General features: G+C 39.2%; 2 protein-coding genes across 2 annotated transcripts in view; one reads left to right on the top strand and one right to left on the bottom strand.

The window, feature by feature from the left end:
- The window catches only part of Frmd7 (FERM domain containing 7), a 43,541-nt gene extending 32,409 nt beyond the window's left edge, over positions 1-11,132 (top strand). The window contains exons 6-12 of the mRNA XM_028887078.2: positions 1,760-1,874; positions 2,073-2,220; positions 3,376-3,471; positions 4,825-4,988; positions 6,284-6,352; positions 6,464-6,539; positions 7,520-11,132. Coding sequence (XP_028742911.1) covers positions 1,760-1,874; positions 2,073-2,220; positions 3,376-3,471; positions 4,825-4,988; positions 6,284-6,352; positions 6,464-6,539; positions 7,520-8,602 — 1,751 coding nt within the window. The 3' untranslated portion in view covers positions 8,603-11,132. The remainder of the gene's footprint in view (positions 1-1,759; positions 1,875-2,072; positions 2,221-3,375; positions 3,472-4,824; positions 4,989-6,283; positions 6,353-6,463; positions 6,540-7,519) is intronic.
- The window catches only part of Stk26 (serine/threonine kinase 26), a 52,903-nt gene continuing 47,351 nt past the window's right edge, over positions 10,683-16,234 (bottom strand). Inside the window, exons 8-12 of the mRNA XM_028887079.2 lie at positions 15,909-16,057; positions 14,813-14,906; positions 14,233-14,295; positions 14,015-14,151; positions 10,683-12,471 (exon numbers count right to left, since the gene is read on the bottom strand). Coding sequence (XP_028742912.1) covers positions 12,447-12,471; positions 14,015-14,151; positions 14,233-14,295; positions 14,813-14,906; positions 15,909-16,057 — 468 coding nt within the window. The 3' untranslated portion in view covers positions 10,683-12,446. The remainder of the gene's footprint in view (positions 12,472-14,014; positions 14,152-14,232; positions 14,296-14,812; positions 14,907-15,908; positions 16,058-16,234) is intronic.

The following is a 16,234-nucleotide window of genomic DNA, read 5'->3' as shown; positions in this document are numbered from 1 at the left end:
ATTATTTCATTCTGTGATCAAGAAAGTTTGAGGCTTCTAACTCCCCACCTTCCCTAATACTTGACATTATGGCTATCATAGTAGGTATAAAGAAATATCTCATTACCTGTATAACTATCATTTTAATTCTTATTCTTATTCTTTGTTATTTCCTACAATGAAATATGGTCAGACCCTACTGGTTCTCCACTCCAATTCCCTCTGTATCCCCCAACATACCCCCTCCCAACTCCTTGTCTTCTATTTTGTTTTGTTTTTTATTAAGTTCAGTTAGTGCTGCCCCCATGTGCATGGATATGGGGCCAGAACACAGGATATCTACCAATGGCTACACCCTCAAAGAAGAATGATTCTCCCTTCTCCAGAAGCTATCAACTGCCAGTAGCTCCCTAGTAAAGCCTGGGGCCCAGAGGCCACTCCTCTATCTCTACCAGAATTTTGGTTTGTGTGATCTTGTGCAGGTGATCAAGCTGCTGTGAGCTCACAGTGCACTAGCCTTGTAGTGTTTGGAAGCCAGCAGTTCACAGCACTCCTTCCTCCCCATGCTCCAGTCCTTTCCTTCTCTCTGCCTGCTTATTCTTCTCTGCTCCCTCAACGATGGTGGTGGGAAGGAAAGTCCATTTAGGGCAGGACACCTAATCTCTTACTTACTTTGACCACTTAGGAGTTTCTGCATTGACAGCTGCCCAATGCAAAAGGAGGCTCCTCTGAATCTTAGACACAGAAGGAGCACACCAGTTCCAAAGAAGACAAAATGTAAAAAGTCTAAGGCCATTTAATGTAGGTGTAGAACATTGTAAGTGCGGAGCTGCTAGTGCACGTTTAACCCCTGTAATAGTTGTCTCTAACCAATAAACTGGAGACATCTGAAAAAGAGTAAAAGGTTCACAGATAAGCTGCCAGCTATTTGGAAAGGATGATTTGTCTATTGGGGATTCAAAATGTTGAGGGTTTACTAAATTCCCAGAGCACAGAGTGGTGACTCGGCTGTAGCTGGCTTGCGCTCTAGTTGATAGTTTATTTGGGGATGTATTAATTTTTACTAGCTTTCTCACAGGAAAATACCAGAGACTAGGTGGTTTAAATGAGGAAACTGACTCCTTCGATTCTGGCTGCTGGGAGTTTCAGCTGAAGGCATTGGAAGCTTTGCTTCATTCGGAAGCCTCTTTCATCAGCTTGATGAAGGCAGTCTTCTTACTGTGTCCTCACATCATCTTTTCTTCTGTGTACTAATCCCGAAAATCTCCGTGTGCCTGCCTTTCCTCTTCTTAAATGGATACTAGTAAGGCTGAACTACCGTTCTCTGCTTGTGTTCTCACTAGCAAGCTAATTCTTCAATGAAGTCACATGTGGTAGCTCAAGGGGATAGGATTTCCACTTACAAATTTGGGATAGACAAAATTCAGTCTGTAACAGGGGCTAATTGAAAGTAGGCAAAACTGCAAAAAGCGTATAGAAGATGGAAAAACCTAACAAAATATTCAAGTGTGATTTTGGAGCTTTTAATGTCTGTTCTGGTTGTGTAACCCACAATACAGGCTGAGACTTCACAGAAAGCCACTGCTTTGTGATGTGAGAATGAGTCCATTAGTTTTCCCCTGTACAAACAGAAATATACACAAAGCATATGGTGGAAGGGGACTGGGCTACACCAGCTGCAGAGTAAAGGCTTTTGGGGGGCGAACAGGAGGTTTCTTAGGTTGTGCATTGTTTAATACTTCAATGGAAATGTGAAAAATGTCACTTTTCTATTGTACAGCAGAATTAGGAGACTTTCATGAAGAAACTGTTAGGAAGCATCTGGTACAAACCCAGTATTTACCAAGCCAAGACTGTTTAGAGAGCAAGATCATACACTTTCATCAGCAGCACATGTAAGTACTTTCTCTGGCACCTGCTTTCCCAATGGAGGACACTTAAGCTCGGACAAACTCTTAAAAGTAAGCCTTTATGTCTGAGGAAGCTTCAGTCTCAAGAAAACACTCAGCTCCTTGTGTATCTCTCAGAGGAAAGGTTGGGGGGATGTGGGTTTTGATGCATTTATTGGGCTCATTAATCCTTTCTCGTTGCAGTGGCCGCAGCCCAGCTGAATCAGACATTCTGCTACTGGACATAGCAAGGAAGCTGGATATGTATGGCATCAGACCTCAGCCCGCCAGTGATGGTGAAGGGATGCAGATTCACCTGGCTGTTGCTCACATGGGAGTACTGGTGTTACGGGTACCAACCCTTCCCTTGAATTCCCTTCAGTGTGCTGGGAGTAGTTCTCATGACTTCAACTTGAATATCTATTCCCCAGAGAATTATAAGACTTTATCTTACCACCAACTAGACCGGAAGTAGTGCTTATAAATGGTGTACATAAGACTTCTTTCCACAATGTGATTTGCCTCTGTATGAGGTCTGGGTTTTGAGGCCATCACACTTTAGATTAGGTCAGCATGGTGAAGTGATAAAATCAAGAAGCTCTTAGGGACTCTTAAACTGTAGATTCGGATATCCAAAAACCTTAGGCTGTAGTACTTTCCAGATGGTTTGGGGCCACCTAAGTGACCCAAACTGTGATGTGCCCTTACTTATTACTCTTTACCAGTGCCAGCTGGTAGGGAATTAATGTTGAATCCTGCCAGCAACTGTTGCTATTTACTACATCATTTCCCCAGAATTTTGTATTTCTAGTTAGAAATCAACTTGAGGTACCATTGTCTACCATCATTATCCCCCTAACTCCTCTAAACAATTTTGGTTTTCCTGGTCTGCTTAAAACTAAAATTCTTTAGAGGAGCTAGAAATGGGGTGTGTGGGATAGCATCAGAATGTCCTAGGGAGCACGCCATCAGCACTGGGAAGAAGTTTGATGATGCAGAAGACATTTGGGGCAGGGGAGAATGCAGAGGCCACAGGAATGAAGGTACAGATATACATGGAAGTTTGAGCTAACAAGCAGTAGGAGAGATGCCTGTACACTGAACAGCAAAACCCAACCCACATTTGATGATGTGGCCAGTGAGGAGCTCCTCAAGATGTTTGAGTAAACGAGGCAGTAGGAGAAATGGGCTTTTCTTTTTAGCACTTGTATGTGGAAATAGGGAGGGGAGAGATCACAGAAGGCATTATAGCAATCCATTCTGTTACAGTCTCACTGGACTGGCTTAAAAGTGCCCGTGTTGGTCCTTCTTGCTTCTGTATTGGGGGAACTTTTGTCCTACCTGCAATGCTTAAGGGCAGACACTGCTTAGTTCTACAGATTCTCTCTGGGTAAGGGCTAGCCTCAGAGGATCTTATTCATGAAGAGTACTTTCCGTCACACTTCTACTATGGCACAACCCGACTCATGCAGACATATTCTAAAACTGACTATCTGTTTCATTATAGGGAAATACAAAGATTAATACTTTCAACTGGGCTAAGATCCGAAAGTTGAGTTTTAAGAGAAAGCATTTTCTCATCAAACTTCATGCTAATATTTTGGTGAGTTGGTTCCTAATACATTCTATTTTTATTCACTTGGAAGTTCGTCATTGCTCTAGAAATGATTTGAATATAAATGGTGAGAGGTGCCTGGCCCTGAGGGGTGATGGGCCCCCTTTGTCCTCTATATAAACTGAGCAGAGATTTAATGATGCTTTAACTAAAGGCAAAACACTATGCCATCTGATTTGCACTGCAGAATCAATGATACAATAGGGAAATGAGGCAGCTGGACTGAAAGGCGAGTCTCTGTGGATACCATTTTTGAGGGATCTGATGAGTCAAATGGGGGCCACCAGATCTAGGAGAAAAAATAATTATTGGATGTTCTCTTTTATATTTTATGAAGTATCTTCACTCATTTCCCTTAAGGAAAAATTATTAAACATCAACTACATGCTTAGGTTGAGCAGAATGTGAGAAGTAGGTGTTCATATAAGCAAAATAAGTAATTCTTCCGTGACTGTTCACTGCAGAGGGTAAGAAAAAAGGTATTAGAAGGCTGTTTGAATGACTGACCATGACGGGAACACACTGTATGTGTATCAACTAACACGGGCCCATAGAAGATCTGGTTTAGATTGTATTGCCTGGCTCTTGGTATTATACAAAGGTGTTCATTCGAATAGGTCATGGTAGCAGACCTAGTGTCAACTTTGTGGGAAGCCTCGGGGGCTGGAAAGACACGAGAGGAGGGCCAGGCAGCTCTGAGAGCTGGTGGCACCGTTGAAAAGAGGGCTGGGAACGTGCCATGGAGCCTTGAGCCAGTGAGTGTATGTGGTGAGTCAAGATGGGAAAAGCTTGTACTTTAGAACTGTAAATCCAAGTTCCCTTAGGACGTATTAAAATATGGACTATGCCAAGAGAGAAACACAAAGCGCTGTAGTATGAGAAAGTATATAGAGGAAGGTGTATTTCTAGCTGGAACATTGAAAACACTTGTATACATTCAATCATCCTTACAGAGGGAATGAAGTCTCCCCCTCCCCTTTCCTGTTGGTCATTTATATCTTCTTGCCACCTTGAAAAAAGAAGCCCTTTGATATTCATTTTAACCTAATTTACAACTTCCTAAAATGTTTCTGGCAGCAAAGAGGCAAGGCAGAAAAGCCTTTAAGGTGAGGGGAAACGTGGAAAGCTTCTTAGACAAGCCTCGGTGTATGAGTGGAGGCAGTGTCTAGTCTTCGGAAGGCTGCTAATCATTTGGTTTCAGGGCTGTGGAGCCTATGGGGAGCCAACTGGAAAACCAGACACTGCCTGGGCTGCTGGATTGACAGTTTAGAAGGCATTGAGGTTGGAAGGTCTTTGGCATTCTTGCAGGATGTTTTGCTTGATAGAAAATGGTTTATACAGGTGTTGTGCAAAGACACTTTGGAGTTCACCATGTCTAGCCGAGATGCATGCAAGGCTTTCTGGAAGACTTGTGTGGAGTACCATGCTTTCTTCAGGCTTTCCGAAGAGCCCAAATCAAAGCCCAAAACACTACTCTGCAGCAAGGGTTCCAGTTTCCGCTACAGGTAATTACACACTGCATACGGGAAGACCATGCACACTGCTTCTTTTCAATAACATGGGAAGCAGTGGGAGGAGTCTGAATTCCAGAAGCAATAAAGAATCCATTCAACTCACTTGAAAGATGATAAATATTCCTTACTGTTCATTCTTAGTATGTTGCATTAGGTCAGTATTTACTAACCAAAGGGGCTGGATCAGAATCATAGTAAGGATGTAGGGTAGCAGAGGGTATTTGAAAAAAATATGTATTCAATGAACTTACTGTTTCCCTTATATGCAAGATGTGGAAGGAAGGCTCAGCAGCATCCATTAATGGCATTTAGGGGAAATGACAGAGTGAGCAAACACTGGAGAGGGTCAAGGGATTCAAAAGATGGAGCAATCCTGCACTGGAGGCTTCTCAATACAGTTCCCACCTCAGAGGAACTGAAGTGAGGTAGAATTGAGATCTTGTTACTATTTGAACACACTAGCCTTGAAAACCATTGGGAGAAGCTTACAAAACTCTAGTGATTACAAAAATAACTCTAATCATAATGTTTCCACATAAGGGATTTTGCAGACTCTGGAAACCTGCCCTTGTAAGAATAGAGATATTTTAAAAACATATTTTTGATGGAATGTTTCCAAAGTGTGCTCTACAAATCTCTGTCTTCTTAAACAGATGATATTGAGCACATTTTTCTCTTTCTTAATAACCTAAGTTCTTATGAAACTCCCTTCTTATCCTTTACAGGCAGCTGTAATGTGACAATGGCCTTAGGTAGAAGAGGCATGTCAGGCCTTGCCCTTTGGTTAAAGGGCCCTGATACTTTGGGTCTTATTATTGTTGTAACTTCTTTCTGCCTCTTGTGTTTCTCCCAGCAGTCAGCTAGATTTCTTTACTGCTATTAGCCTACCTGTAGCAATTTTTCTACTGTTTAGTTAGCTGCTTTGCACCTACCTTGGGCTGGGAATCTAAATAAAAGCCTACCTGCAGCAATTTTTCTACTGTTTAGTTAGCTGCTTTGCACCTACCTTTGGTTGGGAATCTAAATAAATAACCTCCTTAGAACAAACATGTAAAATAAGAGTCAGTTGGTATTTTAAAGGGTTTTTAAAGCCTATGTTTTGGATAGTTGAAACTGCTCTATCGTTGGTGTTCAGATAAGTAGGTATAGCATCAATATGATAGAGAGTCACAAGGTATGCTACTCATTGAGACACTTTAGGCTTCGAACAAAGGTGAGGTTTTCAGGTTTTAGTGGCGCATAGGCTTATGATGGAATTAATGATTTCTGTCTCTTATTTTTGATAGTGGAAGAACTCAAAGGCAACTTTTGGAATATGGGAAAAAGGGGAGGTTAAAGAGCCTGCCGTTTGAAAGGTGCACCCTTTTCCTTCTCTCTTCTCATGCTGATTGGAAGTTGAATTTAGAGACATGTATAATAATTTTCATAATGAGCATTTCAATGACTTCTCTGTTTGGGGATTTCAGGAAACAGTATCCATCTCAGTATCATGAACGGCAGTGCAGGTCATCACCAGACATTCTCTCTGATGTGTCAAAACAAGTAAGGTTTCTGAAAAGCCCTATTTTAGATAAGTATAAGTCATCTAGTCTTCAAACGCTTCTAAGAATATATTTTGCCAGAACCATCCACTGTGTACCAAGGTCACTCTATGTGAGGTTACCAGTTGGAGAGGTCTTGGCATAGTTATTCCTGCTAATAGGCCATTTACAACTAACTGTGTACTGTGCACAAGGGAAACCCCTGGTGTTCCAGATACTAATACATTTCTAGGACTTCATAATTTTATAATTCAAAGCTCTGTTATTTTACCAGTGGAAACCATAAGTCTTCAAGAAAGGTATATGGTGTTGTTGCTTACTTGTGTGACATGATTTCTGGATACAGTTATGCCCCTGGAACTGTAAGATGATGGCTTCATTTGAGACTTCAATCAAGAAACTTGTTGATCACTTTTCTTTGGCACTATCTACAAACATTAATTGTAGGTACCATAAACTCTCATGCCTTCACTCAAGTCACAGATGATTTTTATCCAAAGGCATCAGAGGGAAACTGATGAAAGGGACCATCTAGATTATGAATCTCTCAGGCCATTCACAGCTCTCCTTTCTACCTTTTATTTACAGAAAATATGGAGGAGGCTGGAGTAGGAACATGAGACTGCAGTGCCTAAGGTCCATATAGCTAGTCAAAGGCAGTCAGGGGTAATCCCACCTATTTCGTTGATATAGCTACCAAACTGAACTGCTTGAAATACAATGGTACCTGCAGGACCCATGAAATGTGGAAGCTAGAAATAGGATGTCACTGAGAATGAAGAATGCTACATATATTTTCTAACATACAACTTGGGGCACAGTATAAGTCATTACATATATTTATCTGCTGTGGAAAAGAACATGGATTTAAATGACTTTGTAAAATCAGCCTTTCATAATAGCAGATTAACTGTAAGGCCCTCCCCAAGGCCAACTAAACAGCTTCTTTTCATCTGATATCAATGTGTCTTGTTTTTCAAGGTGGAAGATCTGAGGCTTGCATATGGCAGTGCTTACTACCGAAATGTGAATGGAGTGCACGCATCTGAGCCTATGCTAGACAGCAGGAGGAGGAACTCAGCAGTCGAGGTGACATTTGCAGCAGAGCTGGAGCGTTCCAAACCAGAGGCAGATCCCACACCGCTCCACCCATCCCAAAGCAGTTCCTCTTTCACCTTTGTTTATGCGGATCCTGTCTTTAGCACGGACCCTGATCCCATAGACTTCTTTGAGGAACGGAGCCCTCTAAGCTCCTTCCAAACAAACTCCAAGTTTGTGGACAATCACATAAGCACATCTCCTGGTTTCACAAGCAAAGTGAGTCCAGCAAGGCAGCTAACATACACCGATGTGCCCTATATTCCTTGTACTAGTCAACAGGTTGATATTATGCCTCCTCAAGTCTTTTTTTATGTGGACAAGCCACCCCAGGTACCCAGATGGTCTCCAATCATGGCAGAGGAAAGTGTGAGACCAGGCAGCTGTATAGATCCCAGTGCAATAAAACCAGCCAAAAGGAGCCCAAGGAATACCAGGATAAAAAGCTTACAGCAAGACCTTCAAGAACTCCAAGAAGCTATGGCTAGAACTAGTGGTAGGAGCAATATCAATGTAGACCTAGGGGAGGAAGACCCACATTTAGATGATGCATTTGCATATAACCTTCAAGAGCAAACTCCTAAACGATCTCAGAGCCAATCGGACATGAAAACTATCCGTTTTCCTTTTGGGTCAGAATTTAGACCTTTAGGACCTTGTCCTGCTTTGACTCGTAAAACAGATCCGTTTACATGTACATTTGCAGAGCAGGAGTTTCCCACAGTTCTAATGGACCAGAGCTCAGCAGAGAGGTATGTAGCTAGTGAGTCCAGTGATTCAGAATCAGAAATTCTTAAACCAGACTACTACTCTTTGTATGGCAAAGGAACAAAGTCACCTAAGGCCCGAATCCGCTTGTCTTCTGGTAGTCTGCAGCTAGATGAAGAGGATGAAGATATTTCTTTCACCACACCAGGTGCTGAAGACAGAACTTTGCTAAAGCCATGCAACTATTTCTTAGCTTGAAAGAGGGAACTCTGTGAATGTTCCTGGCCAGTTCCATGTTACTACCTTAGGTAAGACATAAGAACCTTTTGATACACCGTTTCCTTAGTCCTCTTAATTGATGCCAAGAGACTCTTCTCATTTCAGGCACCCAGCTTAAGAAAGATAAAGTTGCTGCCTCATTCTATGAGCTTCACTCTTGTCTTTCCTCCAAACAGACTCTTGAACATGCCTTCTCCCCAGCACTATGGCAGTGTGAGGGAAGTGTATGACACCACCATTATACATTTCTTTGAGCAGATATAATAAATGAAGAGCCATTCTTCAATGCTGAAGAACGATGATGTGGTTGGTGTATGGACTGGCTTCTAATGCCACTTTGTGATTTAGCAGTCCATGATTATGTTGGGTGTGTGTGTGTGTGTGTGTGTGTGTGTGTGTGTGTGTGTGTGCAAGTGTGCAAGCGCACGCGCTTATGTAACACTAAATTATGGTTTCTCTCCTCATGACTTGTTTGGGACCCAGTGAACAGTCTTGTTATATACTAAGAATGTTAATATACATAGGTGGGTGGCATAGATCCTCTTAGCAGAACATGTTTAGAATTAATAGAAGATTTGACAGAATCTCACTGCTGGATATTCATGGATTAGGCTCATTTCTCAAGCCAGATAATGTGCCTGATGAAGACATTATGATGTTGATTTCTAATTTCTCTCTTCTTAACTACTTATTATATATGGTAGGAATCAATGTTAACAAGCAAGTTTGTTTATTAATTTCTCCTGCCGGAATTTATTTTTGCCATATCTTGGTTGCATGCATGTAGGCAAGGATCTGAGGTGTTATTTTAATAAAGAGTGATGGAAAATCCACTCAAACAGAAGTTATATGTATGGCCTTCTTTTTGTTTTAATAAAGTCTGGAAGTAGGTAGTTCTGGCCTATAGCTACAGAACAGGACCGTTAGAGAATGGAAAAAGGACAGGGACAAGAGAGCATGTATGGCCAGGGTGAAGTGGGAATAAGCAATGGCTGAGACAAAGACAACACTGACATCAGGCTCTGACAGGGAATGAAAGTTCTCATGCTCCTCTTGCCTAATCCTCCGGTATGCCGGGACTTACAGGGATGTGACGCGGTGTGAAGCTCAATTCGATTGCTTTTTAAAAATGTTATGTGTATGAGTATGCATGCCATGTGCATGCCTGCTGCCCATAGAAGCCAGAAGGTGGGGTGGGATCCCCTGCAATGGGAGTGACAGACAGTTGTAAGCTACCATGTTGGTGCTAGGAACCCAGCCCAGATCTTCTGCTGAAGTGGCCAGTGTTCTTAAGGACTAAGCAATTTATCTAACCCTCAAAATTCTACTTTTGACCCATTCAATATTTGTCTACCAATCCTCCTGGAAGACTATTGAAGAATTTTGTTGATAATCTTAAGTCCAATGTATTTTCAGGACAATGTTAAATATAAATGTCAAATAAGTGATGTGATAGCATAAACAACTTCATATGTAATTTAATAAGAGAAATGGTAGATGACACATTTCTTTATTCTCTACATCAGAAAAAACAACTTTTACATGCTTCATTCCACTCCTTTTTTTCTGTTCCTGGACACAAATCCACTAAGTCACAGACATAGAGTAGTTCTTTAAAACTAAGTATATACTGAAGCCTGACCACCTATTCATCATTTATACAGATCTTTATTAGTTTTTATAAATTACCTGTAATATTTTCTCCACAAGAAATTCAAAATTGTGTATGTTATATGCTTTTTCTCATCTCATCTTCATTTTTAAAAACTTTGGCTAAATATATATTTTCCTTAAGAACTATATAGTTCAAATCTGTATGTGATATTTTATTAAAATGGTAATTAGGGAGATCATTGAATTGGTTGTCTGAAGACATTTTTGTTAAGGTAGGAGACAGAAATCAGGATATATGTGTTCAGCTATAAGTAGAGTCAATTCTTAGTAACTTTTCATTTCAATGGAAACCTTGGTTACGTTCTAATAGGAAAAGGAAGAATATTTTTAAACAATTAGAATAACTAATCAGACCCACTCTCAAGAAAACAAACATCAAGGATCATAAAATTTAAATATTTATTTTTTTAAATCCCCCAAACACTGAAGTATGCTTCACCTAGAAACAGTCTACAGGACTAAAGCTATAATGAGTAAGCAATACAAGTTGTATTTGGGATGCAGCTATGGGGTAAGGTTTTACACAATCAATTGATGAACTTGTTGATTTTATTCTTACAAAAATACGAATGTAATCCATGATTCAAGTCACACAATTATTTGTAGAGCATTGTGGAGAACAAAATGTAATTGAGTTTCAATTACAGAGCAGATGAAAAAAATCTAACCAAATCATTACTTCAAAATACAAAGACAAGCAACTGTTCCAGTATAGGCACCAGTGACAAGAATGTTCTTAGCACATGACATTACATCTTCTCAAGTGTCTGTATTTCTTTTTTCAAAGAAGGGATGTAATTGCCACTTCAACTAAAAACTGTATTGTTTACTTGTACGACAGCTTTCTTGTAATATTTGGCAGTTTTCTAGATACTTTAAAAATCATTTGTGCAAAAATCAAATGCACAGATACAAACATTAAAATCTTAACTGTTGAAATTAATCAGTACCAACATGTCTACAACTATGAAACTATAGCCCCAGATCAGCACTTAGGCAAGCATAATATATATATTGGGCTAAAAAAAAAGGATATTATCCACTTAACAGTACCATAAATAGAACTGAAAATTAACTGTACAGTCTATCTTACCTTTGCATGAAGAGAAATGATCGTGCCCTATGGTATTTTCATATGAGCTAGACAATGTTCACTTAAATACCCTTTCAAAACTGAACACACTATGCTTATGTGTGGATAATTATAAAGAAAAATGTATAAATAGTTTCTACGAAAATGCGTTACCATGACAAAAGTTGCTGGTGTCGTTATGTTCATACCTATCAATCAGGTATCTACTCACAAGACAACAAGGTAGTTAAAAGGTTTCTAAATCCAAACATGTACTACGTTATTTGAGCTGAAGATTTAAAGATTGAAGCCAGACAAACTCCTCCAGTTAAACCAAACTTTCATTCTTGGCTAAATGAGATTACTTTAAATGTCTAACCATGTTAAATAAGGGTTCATTGCTCCTTCCGTGTGAAAGAGAAGATAAAAACACCAAGAGGTACTTCTTTTGCTACATGTTGCCTGGAAATGCTTCAAACACAAGGTTCTCAAATGTGATAAATGTGGAGCTGCTTGGAATCCAGAACACCTCGCTAGAAAAATCAATACTTTTCTAGGTGTTTTATCCAAGAGCTTATTAAAAATATTGGTTTTAAGAAGGTATGTCTTATTTCTACCTCCCTACAGTCATTTTTAGAATGTTTACATAAGAAAAAAAGAATGTTTTTTTTAAGCTTGATGATTTACAGATGTTCAATATTTAGGATGACTTTGAAAGACCTGTATGTTTCATGAGTGTACAGTTAACTAAAGATTGAAAATCAAACACTATTCATTCTAGTAACATAAGAAATAATGGTAACTAAAATTTAAAAAAAAAACTGTATCTCAACATTTACTACAATACAGGTGAAACTATAGTATTAAAATTATTCCTTACAAAATAATCTCTTTAAAATACAAAATGATAGCCACCATCACAAAATAGTTGAATAGCTTCTCCTAAATCTTCAATGTCGCAAAAATCCAAAAGGCACCTGGAGCTCATGGGTTAAGCATTATTAAGGTTGACATAGCTTTGGTGGCTTTCTCTGGGTCCATATGACACAGAAGCCAACAATAACAACAACAAATTTCTTAAGAGGATTCATCAGCAGAACACCTATAAAATTAAGAAAAGTATAAATCAATGTTTAATTTTAGTTAAGTCATCTATAGTTCTCACTCATGAACTCTACAAATGGAGACAAATTATTTCCATTGAATCTTATGTATATGGATGTTAAAAGATGCAAAGATGGTCAAAAATTCCTCTGCATCTGCTCTCACAACTTGCAACGAATCTGTTTGTAAACAAGAAAAGAGATAGGAGTTTCCTATAAGAATCTGGGGGATCTTAAGAATGCTTTAGCTCCCGAGTCCTCAGTAGGCTTTATTAGATGGAAGATAATTAAGAGGGATTTTATAGGCCACATATTTAGTTTCTCAATTGGCCAAAGAAATCTAAAGATGGGAAAAGAAGAGATACGGGATTAATGTTAAGCTTTGTACAATCATGTTTGAACTCACTTAAGCTAATGAATATGTATGTATACATACAAGTCTTGTTTAAGAAAAGAAACTTCAAATCAAATGTAAGAACTTTGTTGAACAAAATCAAACTAGTAGGAGACAAGATAGAAACTGAACACAAAGCCTCTATTAGTGTCTAGATCAGTAGTTCACAACCCGTGTGTCACTACCCCTTGGGGGGTTGAACCACCTTTTCACAGGTTTCATCTAAGACCATTGGAAAACACAGATATTTGCATTACTATCCATGAAAGTAGCAAAATTACAGTTATGAAGTAACAATGAAGGTAACTATATGGTTGGGGGTCACCACAACATGAGGACCTGTATTAAAGGGTCACAGCATTAGGAAGGTTGAGAACAACTGGTCTAGACTTTTCTCTCTAAATCTTTTAATCAACATTTCATAAGCGGTCTAATGAAGGAACTTTGTTACTGGAAATAATCAGAATAGTGGCATTTCTGCAAATACTAAGAGTACTGCCAAGAATGGAAATAGGCGTAATGTTACATGTACCCAAATCTCATCCTAACGGAGAAAGGGCAAAACCCTGGGCTGTTTGGTTCAATAGAAAACTACCTTTCCATATCTAAACATACTGGACTGTCTCAGTGGGTAAAGTGCTTGAAGTCCAAGCACAAGGATCTGAATTCAGATCCCCAGTGCCCATGTTCTTGTCAGGTGTGACCGAGCCCCATACCTTCAGCACTGGAGGACAGAGAGGAGTATTCCAGGGGATAACTTGATAGATTGCCTGGCTAAAAGGACAAGCTCCAGGTTCAGTGAGAGACCCTGCCTCAAAAATAAGGTGGAAAGTAATAGGGTAACAAATCCAATATTGACCTATTTCCTACACAGACCCATGTGCAAGATAGTTCACCCACATACACATGTACATATACAGCGTGTACACACACACACACACACACACACACACACACACACACACACATATACATTTACAAAAAGCAATGTTTAAGATGGGCAAGAAACAAAACTGTTTTCAAGCATACAACTATTAAGAAGCAATTTTGCAGAGGAAAATATGAATGATTGCATCAAAGTAGCCATATTCCATCTTAATAACATCCAAAATGTCAACATAATTTTGAAAATGATACTTCAAACTTACTTTTGAAATTTTTCAATTAATTTCTTCACCATTTTATCTGTGATGCCAGGACAGGCAGCTTCAGCCACAGCAATACTTTTCTCAAGTTCTTCAATTGCCTGGTTTCGGCTTGCATTATTCTCATCCTGCTGTTTAAGCTGACAAAGAAAGATGGCTATAACATTTAAAATATCCTGCCACTTGAGACAGATAGTGGATGCTAAATAACCCACACTTACTTCAGCAAATGCAGGTGTGATTATCATAGACAAACAGCTCAAGGTTTGCACAAGATCTTGCTCCTTTGAAGAAATGATACAGATTACACACATGAAATTAAAATAATCATTCATGGCCTTTTCTAGATATTTGATAACAAATGGGAATCAATTTGAATTCTCCCTTCAAAAGACTCAAGATAAGACTAGTCCCTATGTTTTCTTTTTGTCACAACTTCTCATCCATCAGTCGAAGCCCCCTAACTTCTAGAATTCCAATAGATATCTGGTTCCCTGGGTTTACCTCTCTACATGGAAATGAATTTTAAAAATAACAGTGGCCATTTAAATGACTTCTATGACTTAATTAGGTCACAATTAATGATAAATGAACATTATTATGCATATAGTGAGGCAGACAGGCATTCAGGAGTATTAAATTCTCAGTTTTGTACATTATAATCTCATCATACCATTTTTAAAAAGTCTATACGTAGGGTATGATCAGATGAGAAAAATTAGAATGATAGGTATATGAAGATGATATGATGAAATCTACTACTTTGTTAAATAAATAAAGTGCTTAGCTCCATATACTTACATCCCCATTCTGTAGTTTCTTTGGATCAGGCTTCTTACGCACAGTGGTGAAACTCCATTCAGGGTGAGTATTACTTTCCCTGCTGGTGGATTCCCTAAAGAAATTCCAAAGATGCTAAGTAATTCGACATGGCAAAAACAGCCAATCTGAAGAGCTCACTGTGTCAGTGTTTACAAACTCACCAGACAACAACTGACCTTAGTTTCAGGTGAGTACTTGATTTTACCCAAGAATAGCAGCAGTTCTCAGCCCTAAGTGAGCACCCAAACCCTATGTGCATAGCCCTACATGCTAATACTGTCATTCCCCGACGCCTGAATCATGAACCCTAGGAGAATGCCTTGTGTTTTTAAAGTTCCATCAAGAAGTTTTCATGGGTTTTCAGTTAAGGTTAACAAGCCTTAGATTGGGCACAAACTATCCTGGTACATTTTATTCGTTTCAAATATTGGGCAATTTCTAATAAATGCAGACACCTGAGGACACTGTGGAAAGACCTGCTGCCTTCGTGGAGGTCTACCTACCAAAAGACGAAATCCTGTTACAGCCTTTGGATTTTTCTAATCAAGTTAAGATAAGCACACAGAAGCAGAATTATTAACATAAGTACTGCTATTTTTCAAAAAGACTAACTTGTCCACAGGGTAAAAATCAACCATAAGTAAATAGATGTAGCAGTTCACAGATCAGTCTGATCAGTTTGGTTCGAGACCAGAAAGTAGGAAAGGCCATGAGATCAGTTCTCCAAAGGGTTCTGCAGATTGCCATCACAGTGTGAGAATACATTGTTCCTTGTTGCTTCTTGTGAACTAATAGAACACCTTTAATCAAATTGTATTCCACAATTTTGTAATATACTCAAGTATCCACTAGGGGTTAGACCGAGACCATGCAAAAGCAGAGTTTTTCTCCTCCGAAGCATGTTTCCAAATTCATTGTATTCCACAGACTGTAAAAGAAACTTCACAGTAGCTGAAGTGGGCCCTCGGAATGTGATTTATAACTTAGTCTAAAACAAGCATACAAGGTCATTGAAAAAAGGCAGAGCGTATGAAATCGGGCTGCCTACATAAAAACAGCAATAATGTGTACATACGAGTCAGAGCCCTCGGAATCAGATTCATCATCACTGTGACCTTCTGCCTTCCATCTCTTAAAGCGATCGATCAGTTCAGTCAGATAAGAAGTCTTCTTTGAATTTTTCACAATGAACTTATGTTTCAAAAGTTCTTTAGCTGTAGGGCGCTAAGGCACAGACACACACAAGAAAGAAGGACACATGACTATTTTGAGGATCTTTTGGAGATAGGTGGTAAAACATCATTTGAATTATTAAACTGAAATCTACAAAATCATATCTATAGACACAAGGACAATTAAAATGTAATAGGAAAGCTGACATTTCTATTTGTTGAAGTGGGT

The sequence above is a fragment of the Peromyscus leucopus genome, chromosome X (assembly GCF_004664715.2).
Source record: "Peromyscus leucopus breed LL Stock chromosome X, UCI_PerLeu_2.1, whole genome shotgun sequence".
Lineage (NCBI taxonomy): Eukaryota > Metazoa > Chordata > Mammalia > Rodentia > Cricetidae > Peromyscus > Peromyscus leucopus.
Note: the sequence above shows the minus strand (reverse complement) of the source record. Positions and strands in the feature narration are given on the sequence as shown.